Here is a 20,956-nt window from a genome sequence, read left to right as displayed (position 1 = left end):
TGGTTCTTTTAGGCAATATCATCTGAAATTGAAGAGAGATTTCAGAAACCCACATTCTGTTTTGTTGCGGTAAAGAATAACTCACGTGTATCTTTTTTTCAAGCTTCGAAGTAACCACGCGCAATACAAAATAATCACGTGACTAGTGCATTGGCGCGCCGCGATTACGGTGCTCCCAATCATAGTTTGAGAGAACGAAATCAGCAGCGATTGTGACTAGACGGTCCAGTTTGAGCCGTTCGCTGATACGCTCGCGATGGCTGAGTGAGCCCACCCAAGATCACCCAGACTACTACAAGGCCTGTGCAAGCTTATGTGACGTCATCGTAGCGAGATCATACTGAAAGTCGGCTTCACCCTACGCGGTGGCGATTTTTTTTTTATTCAACACTGCTCTGGAGCTACCTCATGAAAGTTTTAGTGCTAGCGATGAAAAGGGTTTTATTTGTGTTACCTGTGCTATCTAATATTGCCAGTCTTTTAAAGTATATGAGAAGTTTGACACAATCCACCTCGCATTTATTTCAATGGCAGAAATGAAGTTGCGAGAACATTTTCACCTTAGATCAGGGTTACCTGAATAAACATTAAGACAGACACAAAATTCATCTGAGAGCACATTTATTGTTAGATGCATAGATATAGCTAAGAATGGTAGGCAGAGATATTACTCAAAACGGCGCCCTTGACGACATACGGTGTAGCTTGTCGTGAATACGAGGTCACTTTCACGGAAGTGCTGGTCACAAAGCTGTAACGTAAATATAAAAAAGCTGCTTAAGCCGGGAGAAGCGATTGCTATGAGTATATTAACGCAGCGAGCAGCTAACTCGGATTTAAACCAGATATTTACTACGGCAACTACAATCACGTGACCTCCAGCGAAATAAAATTGTTTTCATAAGAAAATAATTTAGGTTGCAAAACAATTTTGTTCCGCATTTAAAACAGGGCGAATGCTACTCGATTATTAGTAGCTGTGCTGTCCAAATTGTGAGCTCAATATAGGCACGCCTGCGCTTAATTACACTATGCTAAATCAAATAGGGGTAAATAACAGCACTAGTATTAGGAAGCAAACAAGAACGCTTTCTTAGCACAGTGCACTTCATAGGTAATAAGGTTTTCTACAGCACAGCCTTTGTCCAAGCTGCATTTTAAGCCGAGTCCGACGGAATATAGTACACTTCCGCTTTGGATGCATTGGCATAGTTAGAGCGACAAATTAGCGCACAACACCAAGATATTGTAGATACCTTGCTCGCAAGCTCCTATGAAGCACGGATTAGGAACACAGTAAACACAGGCTGAAAACATGCACACTCAGGCCGAGTCGTTCTAGATCGCCTTGCTTGCGTACGCTTGCGCAAGAAAGCTTACGCAAGAAGGACTAGTAAAGAAGGACTTATGGAAAGGGGGCTGAGCTGGCCTCTTAGTCTAGGGGGCATTGGTCCACCGCACTCGCCAGCGTTCTTTAGCATGCACCGTCACGTGCGTTGACCGACTGACGCAGGCTAAGAAACTATCGTTGACATTTCGGCCTGCCGCTGCAACGAGGCCGTGGAGCTACTGGCGGATTTCATTTCTACACCACGACTGAAAGCAACACAATCTCAGCGTGCAAATGCACCACTCACGTGATAGCTTTTCTATTTCGCGGACTTTCTTTGCGTCCTATATCGCAAATAAATAGAATGGAGCTTTCTGAAGATGCTCTTCAACGGTGTGTCACATTTATTGCCTAAAGTGAATGTTTAATAATTTAGGAAAACTGTCCTACTTACTAAGTAAATAATTACACAATATTGTATGTGTTGGGCAAGACGGATGGCAGCTATATGCAACTGGTGTCCCTGGCCCATCATAATCTTTATTTCAACCCTTGGCTAAATTTAGTCCAGAATAGCCTGTACATTTGCAGTTATACAAAAAATTTTACAACCCGCCGGGGTGGCGTGATGGTTACGGCGCTCGACTACTGTTACCAAGGATGCGGGATCGAATCCCGGCCTCGGCGGCCGCTTTTCTGTGGAGGCGAAAAACAAGGCGCCCGCGTGCTGTGCGATGTCAGTGCACGCTAAAGAAGCCCAGGTGGTCGAAATTTCCGGAGTCCTCCACTACGTCGTCTCTCATAGTCTGAGTCGCTTTGGGACGTTAAACCCCACAAACCAAACTAAACCAACCAAAACTTTACAAACAAATACAAGAAGGCAAATATGATCATCATTACTGGTTAGCCAGATATTGGTAAACAAAAGTGCATTAGAGTTCACTCTCAAAAATTTTAAAACATGTTGAGGCAACCACTCTAATGTTTTTCATGCTGCAAGCATTGATATGAATTGAGGCAAATCTAGCTCTGTCTGAAGGAATGATCAGGTTAAAAGTATCATTAACTTAATACTGACAGGTAGCTGCGAAGTTCCTAAGGAAAAAAGCAGCTATATGTTTGAACAGATGCCCACCTTATTCAGTTATCTCAAAATGAGACAGATCACGGGTACATGGAACATCGCCTCTCTCGTCCTGGCGCTCAAATATTTTACATCAAGGTGTGAAAACAAATTTCCGTCACACTTTTTTTTTAAACTACTTCTTGGTCTGTGCGTTGTGTTCATTACCAAACCTGGCTCGTGAAATGTTTTGCTACCGGCATTCTAAGGGAAGGTATTTCTCTCTTCCCATTTCACAAAACGAAATATATTGGTCTCGGAACTTTGAGTTGGATCCGTGTGGCACGTTGATGTTGATTTCATAGACAGGCTCGTCAATTAGTTCCCAGTTTTGATCACATTCACCTCCGGGCTTTCATATTAGCTCGCACCTTTTACCTATATGTTGTTCATCTACTATCTGCGACAGGCGCCTTTTTTGCTTTCCGGAGTCTTCATTGGATTTCAAAAGTTCAATGATTTCTTTTCTGAGGGCTTTAACGTCCGTTCTAAATACTTTTGTCTCCACATACGTATCACTGTAAACCTTGACGCTATCCTTAATACTGCCCAATTCATGTCTCATTTCTCAGTCAAAATCGTCGAGTGACTTAGGACGTCCTTGTACAAGTTTAAAGAAGTCAGTGCAACATTTAACTCAGGTTCAAGTTTAGCAGAAGTGCAAAGAAAGTAATGTCAAAAAATACTTCAAAGACAAACTCGCTTAATTGCAAAAACAGGAAGGGTTAGAGTACGATGCTTGCAACGTGCACACTGCTTCCAAACTGAAGAGCAGATGAATATGTTGTCCAGTTCAAGGCTGTCGACAGCGTAAGTTCCCTGCTGACAGGACGAAATTTCTGGAACTAGGTTACGCTTATATCTGCAGTGCCTCGGTGGGGCTGGCACGTAGACAATATGCCAGTCACAATCTCTTTTCACGATGAATGGGCAGCACCTAGCAGATACAGCAAAAACAAGAAAAGCTAGGTAGGATGCATGCGACGTGCGCACTTTTCCCGAACTGCAGCACAAATGAAACTGCAAACCTGCATCTGTCAAACCAAAAGGAGACCACTAAATAGTTCAAGGTACTGATAAATCGGTATATAATATGCTAACAGGAACCTCAAATATAACCCGGAGAGAGTAGCACATCGCACCTATAGGCAACCGACATGCTTCTTTCGCTGACGCGCCGACTGTCGAAAGTAGCACAAAGTGGGCTATGAACTAGAGGCCCATGCTGGGCCCGCGGGGGAGCCCATGTGGCCCCAAGCCGGATTTGCAACTCGTGCCCAGAAGGGCACCGCCTGGGCTGCCCAATTCTGCCACTATTGGTCCCGATGGGTGCTTGCGTGACAGCCCATAGAGGGCTGCGCACATTCGGCCCAGATAGCCGAATGTGGTCAGCATAACCAGTCACTAATGGGCACTACTTTCACACAGGTGGGTACCACCGTATTGATCGACATTTCAACGTTCATGGCGATTAACCCCTCCAGTACCGGAATAATACCAACGCGGGTTGGATAGATGGCATCCCGGTTTGGCTGATAAACGTGTTGCCCTAATGGGTTAAAGTTTGCCTTTTTGGGGCTGCCCAAGTTCCATTAATTAGGTGTGAAACATTGAGCAATTTCCTCTTAACCGGTGGTATGTACTCAGCAACGCAAGAGTCCCAACACTATACTAATATGAGCTAGCCTACATTGCCCTTTAAATATTGGTGAAAAAAATTTATACCGGCGCTCAAGTGTCAGGAAAAATGGCGTAAGGATGATTTGGAGGTAGACCGGTACATAATTGTAACGCTCAGCAGTTACGGTTGCATACTTTCTGCAATGCTGCATAATTGAAGTAGTTGTAGAGTAAAAAACAATTTTTAATAATGGCATAAACATGCTTGGAACTGTTGTGGGAAAGCTACATAAATGCAATTACCGGTAAATATAATAAGAATTGCATAAATAAAATGGCACTCATAAAAATCAACTACAGGAATTTCGCAGTGTTGAACCCGGCTACGGCCAATTTGGGGCCCACTGCATCCTTCCATGGGCTGCCACACATGGACGCATCCTCTTTTTACCGCGCAGAACCCGAATATGTGTTGCATTTGTCCGCAAGTACATTGCTCTACGGCACACGGCATAAATGGACAGATCTGTACTATGATTTTACACAAAATATGCAAGGGGTGGTCAACTGTTTGGCATAGTGAACAATTCGACGTATCTAGGTTTGATGCATTCACGGACGACTGTAGTCAATAATGCCGAAAGATCATCTCTGCACTGCCCAAGTACTGAAGCAATCATTCGAGGCTCATCGTAGCGGCCTGGTGGCGTAGATATAAGGCTATTAGTCTGACTGTTGCATGGTCGAAAGCGGGCCAGAGCTGCTGCTTTTCGAAGAAGGCAAAACGCAAAACCAGCCACCTGTTGTGCGATTTCAATGCACTATTACACGAAATCCCAGTGAGCTAAATAGGAAGCTATCCACTATTCCCCGTAACCCCCCTTAGAAATGTTGAGACCAATAGAGCAGCACTACATTATCGGGGGGCCTAGGTTGTTGAATTTTACAGTTCATATTGAAGTCTGACAACTATGTCTGAAGGCGTAATCATGCCCAACTAACGTAGGACGGCTAGCGCTGGCGCTGGGCCAGATTGGTGTTTTCTTGTTCAGAGCCAGTACTGCACTGACATTTAGGCTGAGCCACTAATCTGGCCGGGAATGCAGTAGTACGAGTTTAGCCCATTGTGGTTTTGGCGGTGCAGGCATGGCAACGATTTTTATATCCTTTTCATTGCTCGCACTACCTTTAGTAGTACCTTTTCTCGCCGTCTCATGTAATGCTGTTTTAATCATGAAAGCTCAGCTAGTACAAATATTAGTATGAAAGATCGTACTCTTGTATCTACCTAGGTCGATTGCCAAAATCTCGAGGAAAAAGGTGGCGGACCTAGTGGGATCCATGAACGAATTGTTTAGCTCCAGGCTGATTCACTTCGGCATGCTGAATGTCAAAAACATCGAAGACTACAAAACCTTGAAGGGCACAGACCTCAACTACCTGAAGGTGAGCGCGCACGTGCTGCCATGATCACTAGCCGAGGATGTTATGGTCACTAAAATGTCCTTGGCACAATGGCTCCTGAATTTGTATGCCAGCTGGACAAGCCGTTTCCTCAAATCAGGCCTCCTCTTAATATCAGTTTTCCTCTTCTCAAAAGGAAGTCTTCACGTCTAACCTGCAAATGCAGTGCGCGCCCCGATCATTCATTACATGGCACGAAAATGGGTGAAAGCATTTTGAATTCCATTTTTCGTTAACAAGGCAGCGTCTTACGCAGCAGCATTTTCCAGCCCTGCCTGGAACAGGCGCTGTGAAGCACTTTATGTATGTGGTGCCTCACAATTGAGAATTTGAAAAAAAAAAAGACAACCAAAGCGCCTCACATCACGAAAGGAATCGTTCAGGTTGCACTGTTATGTGGAAAGTATTGCTTAGTGAGGCAGTGTTATGTGCAGGCGCCTGGATATGCGTTATGAGTTCAGACATTCATTCTCAGGCATCGTGCTATAAAGTTGCCCTTGGTCCTAGTTACACTTCGCGCTATCGAAGGACATGTTTGCATGCTTTCTAGATCATAATTTCGACTCTTTGACATTCATTTTGATATCGTGCATATGTTTTCGTCCAGTTTGATATTTTGCTTTATTGGGAATATGTGCACAATAGAGCAAGATGGAAGATGCGTGGTGGAGTAATGGAATACCACAGCCGTACAAGCACTCAACTTCCAACCATATTGTAGCGAGAGCAAAATTGGGCACACTCTCGCAATTTCACCTTGCCTGTCCATGCTTGTCCGAAGAGCGAAGAAGTACAAGAAGACGTGGGAGGCGGTAGCTGGTAGCTGACAAGACTGAACACTAACTGGACGTAGGGCTTCCTGACATTACGTTTGGCTGGAGCTGTCAACTCGGGCCTCTCCTTTCATATGGGATATCACAATCAGCCTACCAAAACCATTGCATTCTCTTTATCCTTAGGCCACGCAGGCATGCTCATACGGCTCAGTTAAAGCGGGGCTTTATATGTGTGCTGGTAGCTTACGCTATCGCGTCATCGCGAAGGAGGTAGTGTATACATAGAGAAAGAAGTGCCGTGGGTGGAGGGCTTCGGACCATCGCGCGATGGGGGCTTTCGCCTCATCGCACTTTAGTGGTCAAAAGTGCCTGGTCTCACCGTTTCGCCATGCCTGTCCAAAGAAGAAAAAGAAGAAGAAAACGACGATGGAGAAGAAGAATAAGGAAAATAAGAAGAAAAGGAGGAGAAAGCAGAAGGAAAAAAAGAAAAAAAGAGGAAGGAAAAGATTAAGGAGAATAAGAAGGTAGAAACCTTGATTGTTCGTACAGGTGAACAACAGCGAGTTGCTAAGACAATGTTCGTTCGAACGTTGCGACGAAGCTGTGTCCAGGAGTTCGACATAGTGACGACGTCATACCACTAAAAGTCTTTTACACCCGAATCAGAATGGTCAACGACGAGAGGCAAGGGGTGCTCATGCGTGAAGTGGTTCTCATATGGCATAAATAAAGCTGGAACTATAGAGTAAACTACTATGTGCAATCGCCGTGTCTTTACTTTCAAGCCGAAACTAAGCATAACCATGAAGATTGCTCTCGCGTAACTCCAGGTTTAACCACAAGCCAAAACACGGTAAATTTTGTTACTTTGTATAGAGTTATTATCATAGAAAGGTTGAAAATGATGTCCTAGCGTTATGAGGCCAGCTGGGATCCTTCTCCAAAGGAACATAATTCCAAAGCTTGCGGCACACAGCATATACTTTGGAAAACTGGGCCGCCACTCCCCCGAAACTCCGTCCAATACTCTGGCCACAGCTCGTTGCCACGTTTTAAGCAATACAGACTGCCTTCAGGCCGCGACGTGGATAAATATGAGTCACTAAATGCTAATGTACATCTCGCTGCACGCTGCAGGTTTAACTTCGTCTTCCTACTAACATGAACCGGGGGTTCAATTATTACATGTCCGTGTACCTTTTTATGCAAATATTCAAATCAGTTATGGCATGTGGACGAAGCTCGAAGATTAGGGTAGGTATGAAACGCAATCCACCTAAAAAGGCTTCATTTCGAACTGACGCGTAACGTCAACACAAACGAAGCTGTTATCTAAAGACTAGTATTTCCACCTCTCCACGTGAATGTCCTACGAAACGTCACTGCGGTGAAGTGGGGTCTGTCACCTCCTATGTGCAAGGTTCAGTTGATTAGAAAAAGGTTGTAATCTCAGTTTCAACCCTTCGTAGTGGCCAGAGTTAGCAAAGCGTTTATGCTCACCAATATCTCGCCGATTTAAGGTAGCATACTGAAAAGCTGGATACGCGTTCGGTCAGCTGTTTGCAAGGTGTTCCTACGAACAAGAGGATTTCACTGGAGCTTGCAAACACGCTATAGTTTGAAAGAACGCCACGTTTGCTGCCCATTGTCAATACACTAGGGTCACATAAGGGTTATAACTACCCGCAAAAGACGAAAGGAGATACAATTCGCCTTCTTCTTTGACAGGCATAATACTGATATGTGGAAGCTCCGCCGGAATGAATACATTGGTAGAAAGCTCTTTTGGCTCCACAGTGACAAAGTCTAAGATAAAAATGTTCCGAGCTGCGAAATAAGGAAACAAACTAGATGGAAATCATAACGATATCGTCAGCTCTATAACAAACATCCCCAACAATTGTCTCCAAACGGAGGCTAATCTTCACGTAAAAGAGCATTGGCTTCAGAGCGCTACCATTTGTAGAAACAATGCCAGTCTTGGAGGATAGGACAAAATATATTGAGCCTAAAACCCGCTTAGTTCAGCTGAAGAAAAGAGACTGCTTTTCCACGTTACAGAGAAATGAGCCACACAACTTTATATGGGGCAAAGTATTATCGCGCAGGAAACGTATTGTCATGTCCTGACGCACAGGGACACTACGGCAGAAGAGACCTCGGGTCAACAGGTTAACGAAACGAGGTTGCGCAACAGCAGCGGAACCAACACGCGTGCCAGTCACAGCAGCAGCGTCGTCTTCTTCGAAGCGATCGCGCTTTTTCGTCTTCGGGTGCTACGCTGCTTCCCTTCCGAAAGAAGCATCGTCCCGATGCTAAGCTCAAAAGAGGAAAGCACCCTCACAAATCCGAATAGTGTCCTCACGTGTTGCTTTGCTTTGAAGATGTAGCGGAGAAAACATGCAATGGCTCCTCTAAGGTCAACTTAATACCACTTACGCAGGACACATGCACAACCTCAGGACGTGATGAACGGCATGATGATGGTCGGCTTCTGCTGGGAAGCACTTCGTAGTTAAACGCACCAATTCGACGAATAACCGTGTACGGTCCAAAGTAGCGCTTCGTACGTTTTTCCAACAGGCCTCGATGGCGAGCCGTTGTCCCAACCAAGAACGTATCACCAGGTCGAAAATCAGTGTCACGGCTCTGGAGGTTATAGCCATGAGTTTCGGTAGTACTTTATTGATGCTGTTAGTTGAGTCGTGTAAGTTATCGAGCCGTGCGCTCGCATACTAGTCGAGCATCATCGGTAACGCCGTCAGGCGGCTCCTGCAGCAGCATAGCATCGAGCGTTGCAGCGACCTTTCTGCTATGCAGCAGCTGAAACGGTGGCATACGGATTGTCTCCTGGATTGCAGCATTAAAAGCGAGCGTTACATAAGATAACACCTCGTCCCAGTTCCGATAGTCGGAGTCAAAGTGCATGGCAACCATATTGGCCGTCGTCTTATTTAGCTTCTACGTCAGCTAGCCCATTGGTTTGCGGATAATACGCAATATTTCGACGGTGGCTAGTATAACTTAGACACAGGTTCTCTTGTAGAAGTTGTGCCAGAAATACGGTACCGCGGTCAGTGATCAAAACTGTCGATGCGCCATGCCAAAAGACAATGCACTCGATAACCAATTTGGATGCCTTCAGAACCGTCGCAGACGGACCTGCACGGGACTCCGCGTAGCTCATGAGGTAGTGTGTCGCTATGATAGTGTATTTGTTACCAGACTGAGACGTGGGAAATGGGCCCAGAAAATCCATTCCGATTGTGTGGAGAGGGTCACTCGGTGGTTCGATTGGCTGAAGAAGGCCCGCCGGACGTATGGGTTCTGTCTTCCGCCATTGGCACTCACGACAAGCTCTTTTTCACTGACGCACATACGTAGCGAGTTTCGGCCAGTAATACTTTTCTCGAATCCATGAAAGTGTTCGGCTGTAACGAGGGTGGCCAGCTGTAGGATCACCATGGCAAGCTTCTGTGATCTCGCTGCACAGATCTTCCAGCACAACAAGAAGCCACGATGTCTGGCTGCTATCGCCGTTATTTTTGTACAGGACGCTGTTCGGAATTCTAAATGCGGTTAGGACACGCAAGAAAACACGAGGTAACACATCGTCGTCTCCTTAGAGGTGAGCCATTAGCTGACCAAGCTGTGGATCATGCCTTAGTCGAGCCGCTTTCCTGGCGCCGGCTCCATGGGTTATGGAGACAAGCAGTCAGCATGGCTTTCTGGCGGGCTAGTTGGTGCTTGTCGTTCATGATTAAACTGCGCGAAAAAAACACGGACAGAGACAGAAAACACGTACACACACAGAGCGCAGAACTTCCAACTTTTATTCGTAAAACGCTTCCAGCATGCCTTTTATACGCTCAAAACAGCCACCACATGACACAGCCGGGATCAAAAACAGATAATTGTTGACAGATACGTGTACACAATGCGCGGACACCGATGCATGCAAGCTTACACATTATTGAAACTTGATAAAAGGATAACAGGGAACCGGAAGAATAAAAATCCTGAAAGTGAAGATACTACCAATACCACGAATGAGGGCATCAACAAAGCGCTGTATACTAGCAAAACTTACTCAGCGAAAAGGGATGAGACGCGGAACCGACAGTAATAGTAGAAAACGATGAAGATGCAAAGCCACTAAAAGTTGTAAAATGAAACGAACTAAAAACTAAGAAAACAACCGAGGCTAAAACTGTTAGACTGAGAGTGAAAGATGGGAGACAACAAGAAACAAAGGTAAAGGCGACACGAGCAATGAAAATGAAAAAAAAAAACAGGCTAAAATCTAAGAAGGATGGAAAAAACAATTAACAAGAGTACGGGTGCGGGTTTAAAAAAGACGGTTTAATGTGTTCCGCTCCAAATACGAGATTTCTTTATCAGAAAGCATAATGGAAAGTGTGCTCACATAATTCTTCGAATTCTTTCCGATTAGGAACGCCTCAACTATCTCCCTTTCCGTTTTATTTCTAGCCGTCGCTAAAACCTCTGGGCTTTCAAGAAACGGGTGACAATCGGTTTTTTCGCACTTTTTACAATATAAAGCTAAGTTTCCTCCTGAGGTAGTAGAAAGGTTGCGAACATGTTCAGCCGCCCTCTCATTGAAACATCGCCCGGTTTGACCTATGTACATCTTGCCACAGGATAATGGCACCTGATAATAACTTCTCTGGCACATTCAGTGCACTCACGGCTGTGATTTGAGGTGCATGTAAGTTCGGTGCACACAGTTTACCGAACTTACATGGCGCCGAAAACACGAGTCTGACGCCATATCTTCCTGCAACTTTCTTTAAATTGTGAGACACTCGGTGCAGGTAAGGCATAACACACACTGGTTTTCGGTCCTCGTTCATTTTTCGGTTCGTATTCTTCATCTTCTGTAGCAGACTTTCACAAACACAGGCTATCAGGTGCCGCGGATAACAAGCAGCATACATCTTCTGAATCTGACGGTTAAGACTTGAACCCATTCTGTTCTCACGAGACTTTTCTAGGGCCGAACGGCAGGCAAGGTGAACAATCGCTTTTTTTACCAACTTTGAATGTGCACTGTCAAAGGGTAGTAACTGCTTGTTCATTATGGAGTTGTATGACCAACAGATATGCGAGGGCGTAAATTCTAGATTAATATCCAGAAACTAGATTTGGTTGCCTTCGAGCAATTCATGTGTAAAATTAAGCCCTTTTCCTTGACACTTGAAAGTATTAAGGATGATACTAAGTAAATTAGGCAGACTAGAGTTACAAGAGAGGTTCAACATCACGAGATAATCATCAACGTACCAAAATATTCACACAATGCGTTGGTCAAAGAGACAACTTTTCAAGCGCTGGTCCAAAGAAGCGAGAAAAATACTACATAAAACTTGTGCCACAGATGATCCAATGCAAATACCACTTTCCTGAATGTAAAACTGTCCTGTGTGGCAAATCGAGGTCGATGCAAGGTAACATTTCACCAGTTCAAGGAATTGTTGCAAAGACATGCTAACAGCGTTGCGCAAACTGACTTAACTGTATTCTTCTACTTGCTGTTTGAGTGCTGCAAACAAGGCTTCATGCGGAATATGGTAGAACAGGTCCCCTATGTCTGTCGAGAACGCCGTGGTGGCAGAAGTTATGTCACCTAGAGTGGCAAGAAACTCTTTTGAGCTCTTCACTAAAAATGGGTCCGGTCCCACTACTTCGTTCAGGTACTTCTTCAGAAAATCCCCTACCATTCGCTGCCAACTGTCCTTCTCTGATACAATGACGCGAAGAGGGCAATTCACCTTGTGGGTTTTTCCTGTGAAGAATACTTGCAGGAACCTCTTTTGATTTTTCACGACGTCTTTGGAATAAAAGTGGGAAGTTCTGCGCTCTGTGTGTGTACGTGTTTTCTGTCTCTGTCCGTGTTTTTTTTCGAGCAGTTTAATCATGAACGACAAGCAGTCAGCATCATGGTGCTTTCGGCCGGATTAATATATACTGACGTACTCCTGCATTCGAAGGCTCCATCGAGCAAGCCTCTCATGGGATCCTTGAGATTGGCCACCAACATAATGAGTTGTGGTCGGTGACCACACAAAAATGGCGGCCGTGCAGATACGGCCAGAACTTGCTTGTTGCTCTGATGACAGTGAGGCACCCTTCTGCTATAGTAGAGCAATTACACTCTGCCTTGGAAAAGGCTCGGCTAGCATATGCAATAATTCGCTCAGCGCCGTCCTGCGAATGCACAAGTGCTGGCTCCAGTCCTTTGTTGCTGACGTTGGTGTGGAGTTCACTGTCTGCAGCTTGATCGAAGCGGCCTAGCATGGGTGGTGTTTGAAACGGTTGTTTTATCTGGCTGAACGCAGATTCTTGTTCCTCGTTCCATTCAAAAGCGGCCCTCTCTTTTGTTAGGTGAATCAGGAGCGCAGCGATCTGGGCGAAGTTGTGGACAAAACGTCTGAAGTAGGCGCACAAACAAAGAAACCTTTTCACGCTCTTTCTGTTCGATGGCCGTGGGAAGGACGCTACGGCGGCTATTTTCTCAAGATCTGGCTTCACGCCTGCATCGCTGACGATATGCCCAAGACATTTTACCTTGCTGTACACGAACTGGTATTTTGAAGGCTTGCGTGTGAGAACAAGCTTCCTTATAGTCTGGAGAACCGCTTCGAGGCGCACAAGATTGTCCGCAAAGGTACTTGAAAACACTAAGTTCTTGTGTACAATATCATATAAATGCACAATACAGGCCGGCCACTTCATTCCGGCGAGGACAGTGTATGACTCGTATGAACGTTACAGGGGCATAAGCCGAAAGGCATCATCCTAAACTAATAACGCGGTTTTCTCCCGGTCTCGATCGTCGACTTCAATCTGCCTGTATCCACTCTCCAAATCGATCTACGAAAATTAGCGGGCGTGATGGAGCCGATGGAGGCTGTCGTCGATTCCACGCAGTGGGTATACATCCTTTGTCACTTTGCTGAGTTGTCGGTATTCTAGGCAGAACTGAAGCGACCCATCTTTTTTTATCAGCACCACAGATGCAGCCCACGGGCTGTAGGAAGGCTGGATGAGGTCGTCGTTTACCATTTCACGCACGAGCTTCTGTATCGTCCCTCTTTCAAGGAAAGCCAGTATGGCGGTTGGCGAATCAAATGTGTTGCACATTCGATAATAATGTCACGTGATGGTAACCAGGGTCGATGACAGAAATGAAGAGTCGGTGATTGCACTGAAGAAACTTTATTGGGCTGACTTGTGCCCGCAAAAGAACTAAGCAACTCGGCGGCAGCGTTAGCAACAAACGTGGTCGTCGATCGCCGAACAAAGAATGCCCGTCGCCCTCCTCAACGCTCAATTTAAAGGCCGCTCAGAACAATCTAGACAACGTCTCAACTACTACACGCACAAACCGGAACATTGTAGAAAGGCACACGAGAGGCCGGAATCTTCGAGACAGATCTTGGTGCATCTTGCGCTACAACAAAACTGATAAACGTGCGTCTCACGACATCGAGCATTAACAAACAAAGAGTACAGACCTGATACGAGATCCAGAATAAGAGTGATAAGGCCCCATGCCGGCGGCTGTTAAAAAACAACAAATACAGTTTTGAAAGTTTCGCGACAATAATTTTGTTTTGCGATGGGCATCTGGCGAACCCCGGATGTCGTGTCGTGGCAAAACAATCGTTGTAGCAATGTAAATGTTTGAGAAGATTGCCCGTCTGGATCCCAATTTAAGTTTTTTATCTAGGTTCAATTGCAAGGCCTGTTTTTCTGGTGGTCCGGATGACAAGTCTTGCTCGGTGAACTCAGCAGCCTCGTGAACGTCACTAATTTCTTCCATATGGGATATAGTAGTCCCTTTCGTCAGATATTGCGGTTCGTTCCTAAAGTAGGTCACGATGACGTTGGCCCGCCCTTCATTAACGTTTTCTATCCCTCTCGCAAGGCCAAATCCCATCGTAAGCAGTATTTCAACATTTCTTTTCATTACACCTTCGCCCCTAACAGATGTATCGGTTCCAGCAGACAAAGACTGTCGACAGCGGCGGCACATTTCCACGTTCAGAGTCTACTCGAAGCACATTTTGGTTCGCTGCATGGGGCCTTGGCAAGGCAGATAATGTCCGGAGTGTTAATTTGTTCTGCCCTACGTCGATCACGGCGCCATATTCGCGACAAAAGTCGATCCATCCCCAAAATAACAGGTTTAGAGCAATGCTCTAAGATCACCAATTTCGCGGGGTGCATTTTCCTTTAGGGTATGCTAGGTGACCGCCCGCGGTTCATATTTCTCCACTAAATACCGAATAATCAGCAGCGGTGTCAACGATGGCGGCAATTTCGTGGCCGTCGATTACTATCTTAACGTTACTGGTAACTGCAAACCCATTTTTGTCCTCAAGGGTGCAATCGTTCGTTGCGCTACGTCGTAACGTACATGTACTCTTTGTTTCGGCCGAATTCGGCAATTCCAACTGCAGGCGTCGCCGCACCCAGTTTTCCTGATGAGGAAGAGGGGACTGGCTTTGATGGTGAGACGCGCGAGGAGTGAAAACACGGCGACGAGGTGACGGCGAGCGCGAAAGATATGGAGCTTGCACCGATGATGGAGAACATCGAAGATACTCCTCAATCTCCTGCGGCCATTCATCGTAGCTGGGGCGGTGGTCACGTCGGTTGAATCCTCAAAGGCCGAGTTCTCGATGCGGGAAGCGACGATACATGTGGTCCGGCTCACCGCAGTGAAAACACAACGGCGGCCTGTCAGCGGTCCTCCAGATATTGGACTTCCTTCGCCCTCGCGGCTCCCTTTGTGCTACATATTGCAACACAAATTCGCGGCAGCGAAGGCTCAAATCCTCAGCCCGGGGCCACCGGCGAGGGGCTCAAGGCAGCCGAAGTGCAATAGCGGCGTAGCTCACTGTCGCCTGTGTATATAGAGCAACCGCTGGGGCTCTTTCCGAAGGGAGCGCGTGTTGAGCTTCTTCCCGAACAGCTGTAGCAATAGTTGCTGGGAAACTGGTTGCTCTGAAGCTGGAACAAACCTCTCGAGTTCTTTTCGCATGAATTAGAGGCCAAATGAGGTAAGGCTCGATACGTCCGGGAAGTTGCCCAATCACTTATAGTGGGTGTTGCTTGTGGCCAACGGACGCTTGATGGTAGTTGCTTCGGTGACGGCACTGGCTACTGTAGTCGGTGTATTTCGTATACGTCCACCGAAGATCTCATTTCGTACGCCTCGCATTAAGGTGCGCACCTTTTTCTCCTGTGTAGCCCTAGGGTCTGCGCGAGAACGTAAGCGCGAAACCTCCTCGACAAAGGTGCCCACGCTCTACGCTGGGCCCTGAATGCGTTCGTAACAGCTCTTCAGCATGCTGTCGTCGGTGCTGGTTTGCGAAAGTGTGTACCAATTCTCTCTTGCCCATCTCCCAAGATGTCAGCGAGGCCTCGTGTTTCTCAAATCAGTACTTCGCCGGTTCCTTCATTGAGAAATAGATATTCTGCAGGCATTGATCACGTGTCCACCCGTTGTGGCTAGCAACTCGTTCATAATGATAGCGGAGCAGCACAGGGGACGGGACACTGCGACACGAGGAAGCACAAACAGAAAGTGCCTTGTGTTTGGGCTTCCTCGTGTCGCTGTGTCCCGTCCCCTGAGCTGTTTCATCACCACGCAAAACCAAATAACCCCCCAACTCGCTCTTATAACCGTTCATTATGGCGCACCCTGTCTGCAATGCCATGCAGGTCACATCACATCACATCACTTTAATACCTTAAAGACCCTCATCAGGGGGTATTACATAAGGGGGGGGGGGAAACGGAGCGACAGTCCTTGTTATTACAGGCACGTAAACTATCCGTGTCGCAGTCGCATTGTCAGGATGTTGTGACTGGGAGGCCATGGTGACGGTAGCCCGAAACATCCTCCCCTCGGCTAGGATTCCGAATTCTGGCGCTTGGCCTTACTGACCTCGGCTAGCAATGATCTCAGGTGCTACTGCGGGCTCCAAGAGAATCCGACGGTCAGAACTTAATAACTGGGCTCTAATTGCGTATTGGGTTGCACTGCATGGGATTCTTCACCCACCGCCTCCACCACTGCTACTTCGTGATGCACTGGGACACTTCGGCAGCAGAGACCTCGTGTCAACCGGGCAACGGGAACAGGGCATCGCAACATCCGCGGAACCAGCACGCGTGCCAATCACAGCAGAAGCGTTGTCTTCGAAGAGATCGCGCTTCTTCGTCTTCGGGCACTATACTAGAGTACAAAAGCATGATCGTTTCTCCATATGACAAATGGATTTCTGAGGTTTCTGTCCACTCTGAAGATTGTAACCAGGCAAAGAAAAGAAATCAAACAGCTAACTGCTCTACTGTGCAATAAAAGGAAGATTTCTTGCAGAAATCTCCAAAGGGCACTTGGAATCAGAGGTCCTAAAATAGGTCACCCAGCTAAAACCGATCATTTGCCTTTTATAGCTCCAGATCTTCAAATCTGGCGTGCCGCTCCGTTTCAGCATCTAATTCACAAATTCGTTGTTCCCGGAGCTCTCGGTCTCCACCGCATCCTTTCTATGGCGGAGGGATATTGATCAGCTGTAAGGAGGAAAGTGGGCACCGGTAGTAGCCACACCGCAGACGCAGGGCTAGATAGAGGCATTCAGTGAAAATGCTATGACTGTCGGTTTACAAAGTATTACTCTAGGGCACTCTTCTGGGATGAGAAACACCATTAAAACTTGGTGCAGTGTGCTGGGTAGAACGTTTGGCAACTAGCACACCAATTGGGCCCACCGCTATGAGCCAGACCTGTGCTTCTTCTCCTACACCTGTTCTTTCCCGGACATTCTCCGACAGAGGCCCCGCCATTTTCGGTGAGGCAGATGGCCCTGTGGCTTGCTTCTCACGAACGGGTAAGCAGCTACAACCAATGGGACAACGCTATGGAAGGTCAAAAACCAACTCAATACCAACGTAGTGTTTCACCTCACAGGCGTTGCCAGCGAGTGGTAACGAAACCTTAAAGCTGTCTACAGTTTGTCTGTCTTCAAAGCAAATGTTCTGACATCTTCGGGCGCCATACTGTCCGAAAGCTGCTCACCGAACACCGCCTGCGAGCCAAAACCCAGTTCAAAAGTGCACTCTTCACGCGTTATATACAAGAGTGAGCATATGAATTCGTGCATTAACGCGTCCATGCTGGAGGTGAATCGCATCAAATACAATTTGAAAGGCATCGAGGCCGAAGCATTCCAGATGCTTGTCGCCCGAAACCCTATTACCGTTGCCGATATTTCATGTTTTACGAGAGCTGCGATGCGCTCGGCAAGCACCGCAATCTCTTTCAACCACCATATATGTAATCTCTGTAATAGGGCGTTTATTGACGCTCAGATGGAGAGCTGTGAGGAGAGGACCTTGCAATGGCGAGCCCAGCGTACTTCTTCTTTGTCTTCGTCGCACAACGCACTGGTGCATGTCGATGGCTGCAGTGCTGACTATCACAGTACATTTTCCCCCCGGGTAAAAAAAGGAGCCATCCTGGCGACTTATGGCGCGGAAAGCACAGCGGGGTCATAGAATGGCTTCAATCGGTTCACGTGAACTGTTTCACGACCACGGCGACGCAAGTCCGCAGAGGGCGTGACAGCTCAACTACGTAGTTGACTGCAGATGTTTGCTGGAGGACCCTATATGGCCCGTGGAAGCGAGCAAGAAATTTCTTTGAAAGGCCAGGGATTGTGGATGGCACCCAGAGCCACACCAGAGAGTTCGGGAGATATGACGAAGCTTCGCCGGTATCACGGAGGTATTTTTGTTGCCACTGATTTTCTGTTGTGAGAGAGCGGGCGAGCTGATGGCATTCTTCTGCGTACGTGACGGCATCGGATAGCGGGGAAGGTTCGGAAACGTCAGGGCGGTAGGGAAAAAGTGTGTCATAGTACAGGGTGGCTCGCGCCCCTAAAGGAGAACGAATGGAGAGAATCCAGTAGTGGTCTGTGCCGCGGTGTTATATGCGTTAGTTACAAACGGTAGAACTTGGTCCCAATTGGAATGGTCGGTGTTCACGTACATAGCCAGCATGTCACCGAGAGTGCGGTTGAAACGTTCTGTCAGTCCATTCGTCTGAGGGTGGTACGAGGTAGCGGTGCGGTGTATGATGCGGCATTCTTTCAGGAGAGCCTCAAGAGCGTCTGATAAGAAAACGCGTCCGCGATCACTGAGCAGTTCGCGAGGGGCACCATGGCGAAGAACCAGGTTTTTCAGAATAAAGGCAGCCACTCGCGTGCGGAAGGAGAGGGCAATGATGATGTCTCAGTGTAGCGGGTCAGATGATCCACTGCCACGATAATCTAGCGGTTGCCAGCTGAAGTTGTAGGAAGGGGACAGTATAGATCTATGCCGACACGATCAAACGGACGGGCAGGACAGGGCAACGGCTGCAAAGAAGCAGGAGACTTGAGAGGAGTTTTTCGGTGTTGGCAAGACTGGCAAGAGCGGACAAAATGGCGGACAAAGCGGCACATTCCACGCCAGAAGCGTAGACGCAAGCGCGTGTAGGTTTTCAACACTCCGCCGAGGGCGCACTGGGGATCAATATGGAAAGCAGCACAAATTTCGGCGCGGAGATGACGGGGGATGACTACAAGCCACTTCCTTCCGTCGTGAAGATAATTGCGGTGATAGAGCAGCCCGTAACGAAATGAAAAATGGTGAGCTTGGCGGGCAAGCGCCCTAGACAAACGACCTGGAGAGTGACTTGAAAGAAAGTCCAGAAGTGTAGATATCTACGGGTCGCGCCGCTGTTCCGTGGCCATGTCGATAGTGGCAAGCGAAGACAAATCGTAGGCGCAGATCTCATCAGACAACGAGAGGGAGGCAGCGGTGAGCGCGAAAGAGCATCCGCGTCAGTATGCTTGAGGCCTGAGTGATATATGACACGAATGTCATACTCTTGGAGGCGAAGAGCCCAGCGAGCAAGGCGGCCGGACGGGTCCTTGAGGGACGCCAGCCAGCACAGAGCGTGATGATCAGTGACCACATAAAATGGTCGGCCATAAACATACGGACGGAATTTGCCGATGGCCCAAATAATGGCCAAGCATTCTCTTTCCGTAACAGAATAATTGGACTCTGCCTTGGTCAAGGTGTGGCTTGAGTACGCCACCACATAGTCTCGGATACCAGGTTTGCATTGGGTGAGAACGGCGCCTATTCCAATACCGCTAGCGTCAGTGTGAATCTCAGTTGGCGCATTCGGGACGAAGTGGCGGAGGATGGGAGGCGAAACCAAAAGACGGCGTAAAGTGTTGAAGGCGTCATCACAAGCAGGTGTCCATGCGCAGAGGTCGAAGCTGCCGGTGAGGAGCTGGATGAGAAGAGCAATAATAGAGGCGAAATTTAAGATGAAGCGGCGAAAGTAGGAGCACAGGCCGATGAAACTTCGTAGCTGCTTCAGTGATTTTGGGCGTGGGAATTCGGCAACTGCACGAAGTTTGGTGGGATCGGGAAGAATGCCATCCTTAGAAACGACATGACCTAGAATAGTTAGTCGGTGAGCAGCAAAGCGGCACTTCTTCAGATTTAGTTGGAGGCCGGCGGTCGCGAGACAAGTGAGAACGTCCTTGAGTCGGAGCAGGTGGGATTGAAAATCGGTAGAAAAGACTACGATATCATCGAGATAGCAAAGACAGGTTCGCCACTTGAATCCACGAAGCACAATGTACATGAGGCGTTCAAATGTGGCCGGCGCGTTGCAAAGCCCAAAGGGCATGACGTTGAATTCATATAATCCATCTGGTGTGATGAAGGCAGTTTTAGAGCGGTCAGCGTCATCCATTGGCACCTGCCAGTAGCCAGATCGTAAATCCAACGAGGCGAAAAACTCGGCGCCCTGCAAGCAGTCCAGTGCGTCATCGATGCGTGGCAGAGGATAGACGTCCTTGCGCGTGATCTCGTTGAGCCGGCGGTAGTCGACACAAAACCGGAAGGAGCCATCTTTCTTAGGTACCAACACAACTGGAGACGCCCATGGACTGTGGGATGGCCGAATGACACCACGACGGAGCATGTCGTCCACATGATCAGCAATTACTTGGCGTTCCGAAGCCGACACGCGATAGGGGCGCTGGCGCAAAGGTGCAGTTTTACCGGTGTCGATGGTGTGCTCTACGACAGACGTGCGGCCCAAGTCAGTTTGAGGAAGGTCGAATGAAGAAGCGAAGTTCTGCAAGAGGTGGTGGTGGTGGTGGTGGTGGTGACTATGGTTTATTTTTGTGGAGGGGGTACTGGTCACGTCCAAGTTGATCACGTTGCGCAAGTGGAAGATCAGCATCAATAGCATGTTGGAAAACGTCGGAGGGCGTCGAAGCGGTCGCAACATCGCAAGAGCACAGACTAACGTCGAAGGAGGGGGTTGAGTCAGCAAGAGTGGTGATATGACCGGGATCAAGCTCTTCAAGACGTCCAATGCATTCGCCACGGAGCAGGACTGCTGGGCAAGAAAATGGGTTCGAGGCGTAAAGTGCACTCTTGCCGTCTTGAATTTCGAGAACTGCGAACGGAAAAAGGAGGCAGGAATGACGGGAGGCGGCTTCGGAAGGTGTAAAAATCGCAGTCAAAGGAGTTACC

At 47.6% G+C, this 20,956-nt stretch overlaps 1 protein-coding gene across 1 annotated transcript in view; it reads left to right on the top strand.

The window, feature by feature from the left end:
• LOC146194368 (uncharacterized) overlaps nt 1-20,956 on the top strand; it is a 126,002-nt gene that overhangs the window by 58,059 nt on the left and 46,987 nt on the right. Inside the window, exon 3 of the mRNA XM_084596536.1 lies at nt 5,366-5,519. Coding sequence (XP_084452662.1) covers nt 5,366-5,519 — 154 coding nt within the window. The remainder of the gene's footprint in view (nt 1-5,365; nt 5,520-20,956) is intronic.

The sequence above is a fragment of the Amblyomma maculatum genome, chromosome 3, assembly GCF_055883805.1.
Source record: "Amblyomma maculatum isolate TAMU_Amacu chromosome 3, ASM5588380v1, whole genome shotgun sequence".
Lineage (NCBI taxonomy): Eukaryota > Metazoa > Arthropoda > Arachnida > Ixodida > Ixodidae > Amblyomma > Amblyomma maculatum.
Note: the sequence above shows the minus strand (reverse complement) of the source record. Positions and strands in the feature narration are given on the sequence as shown.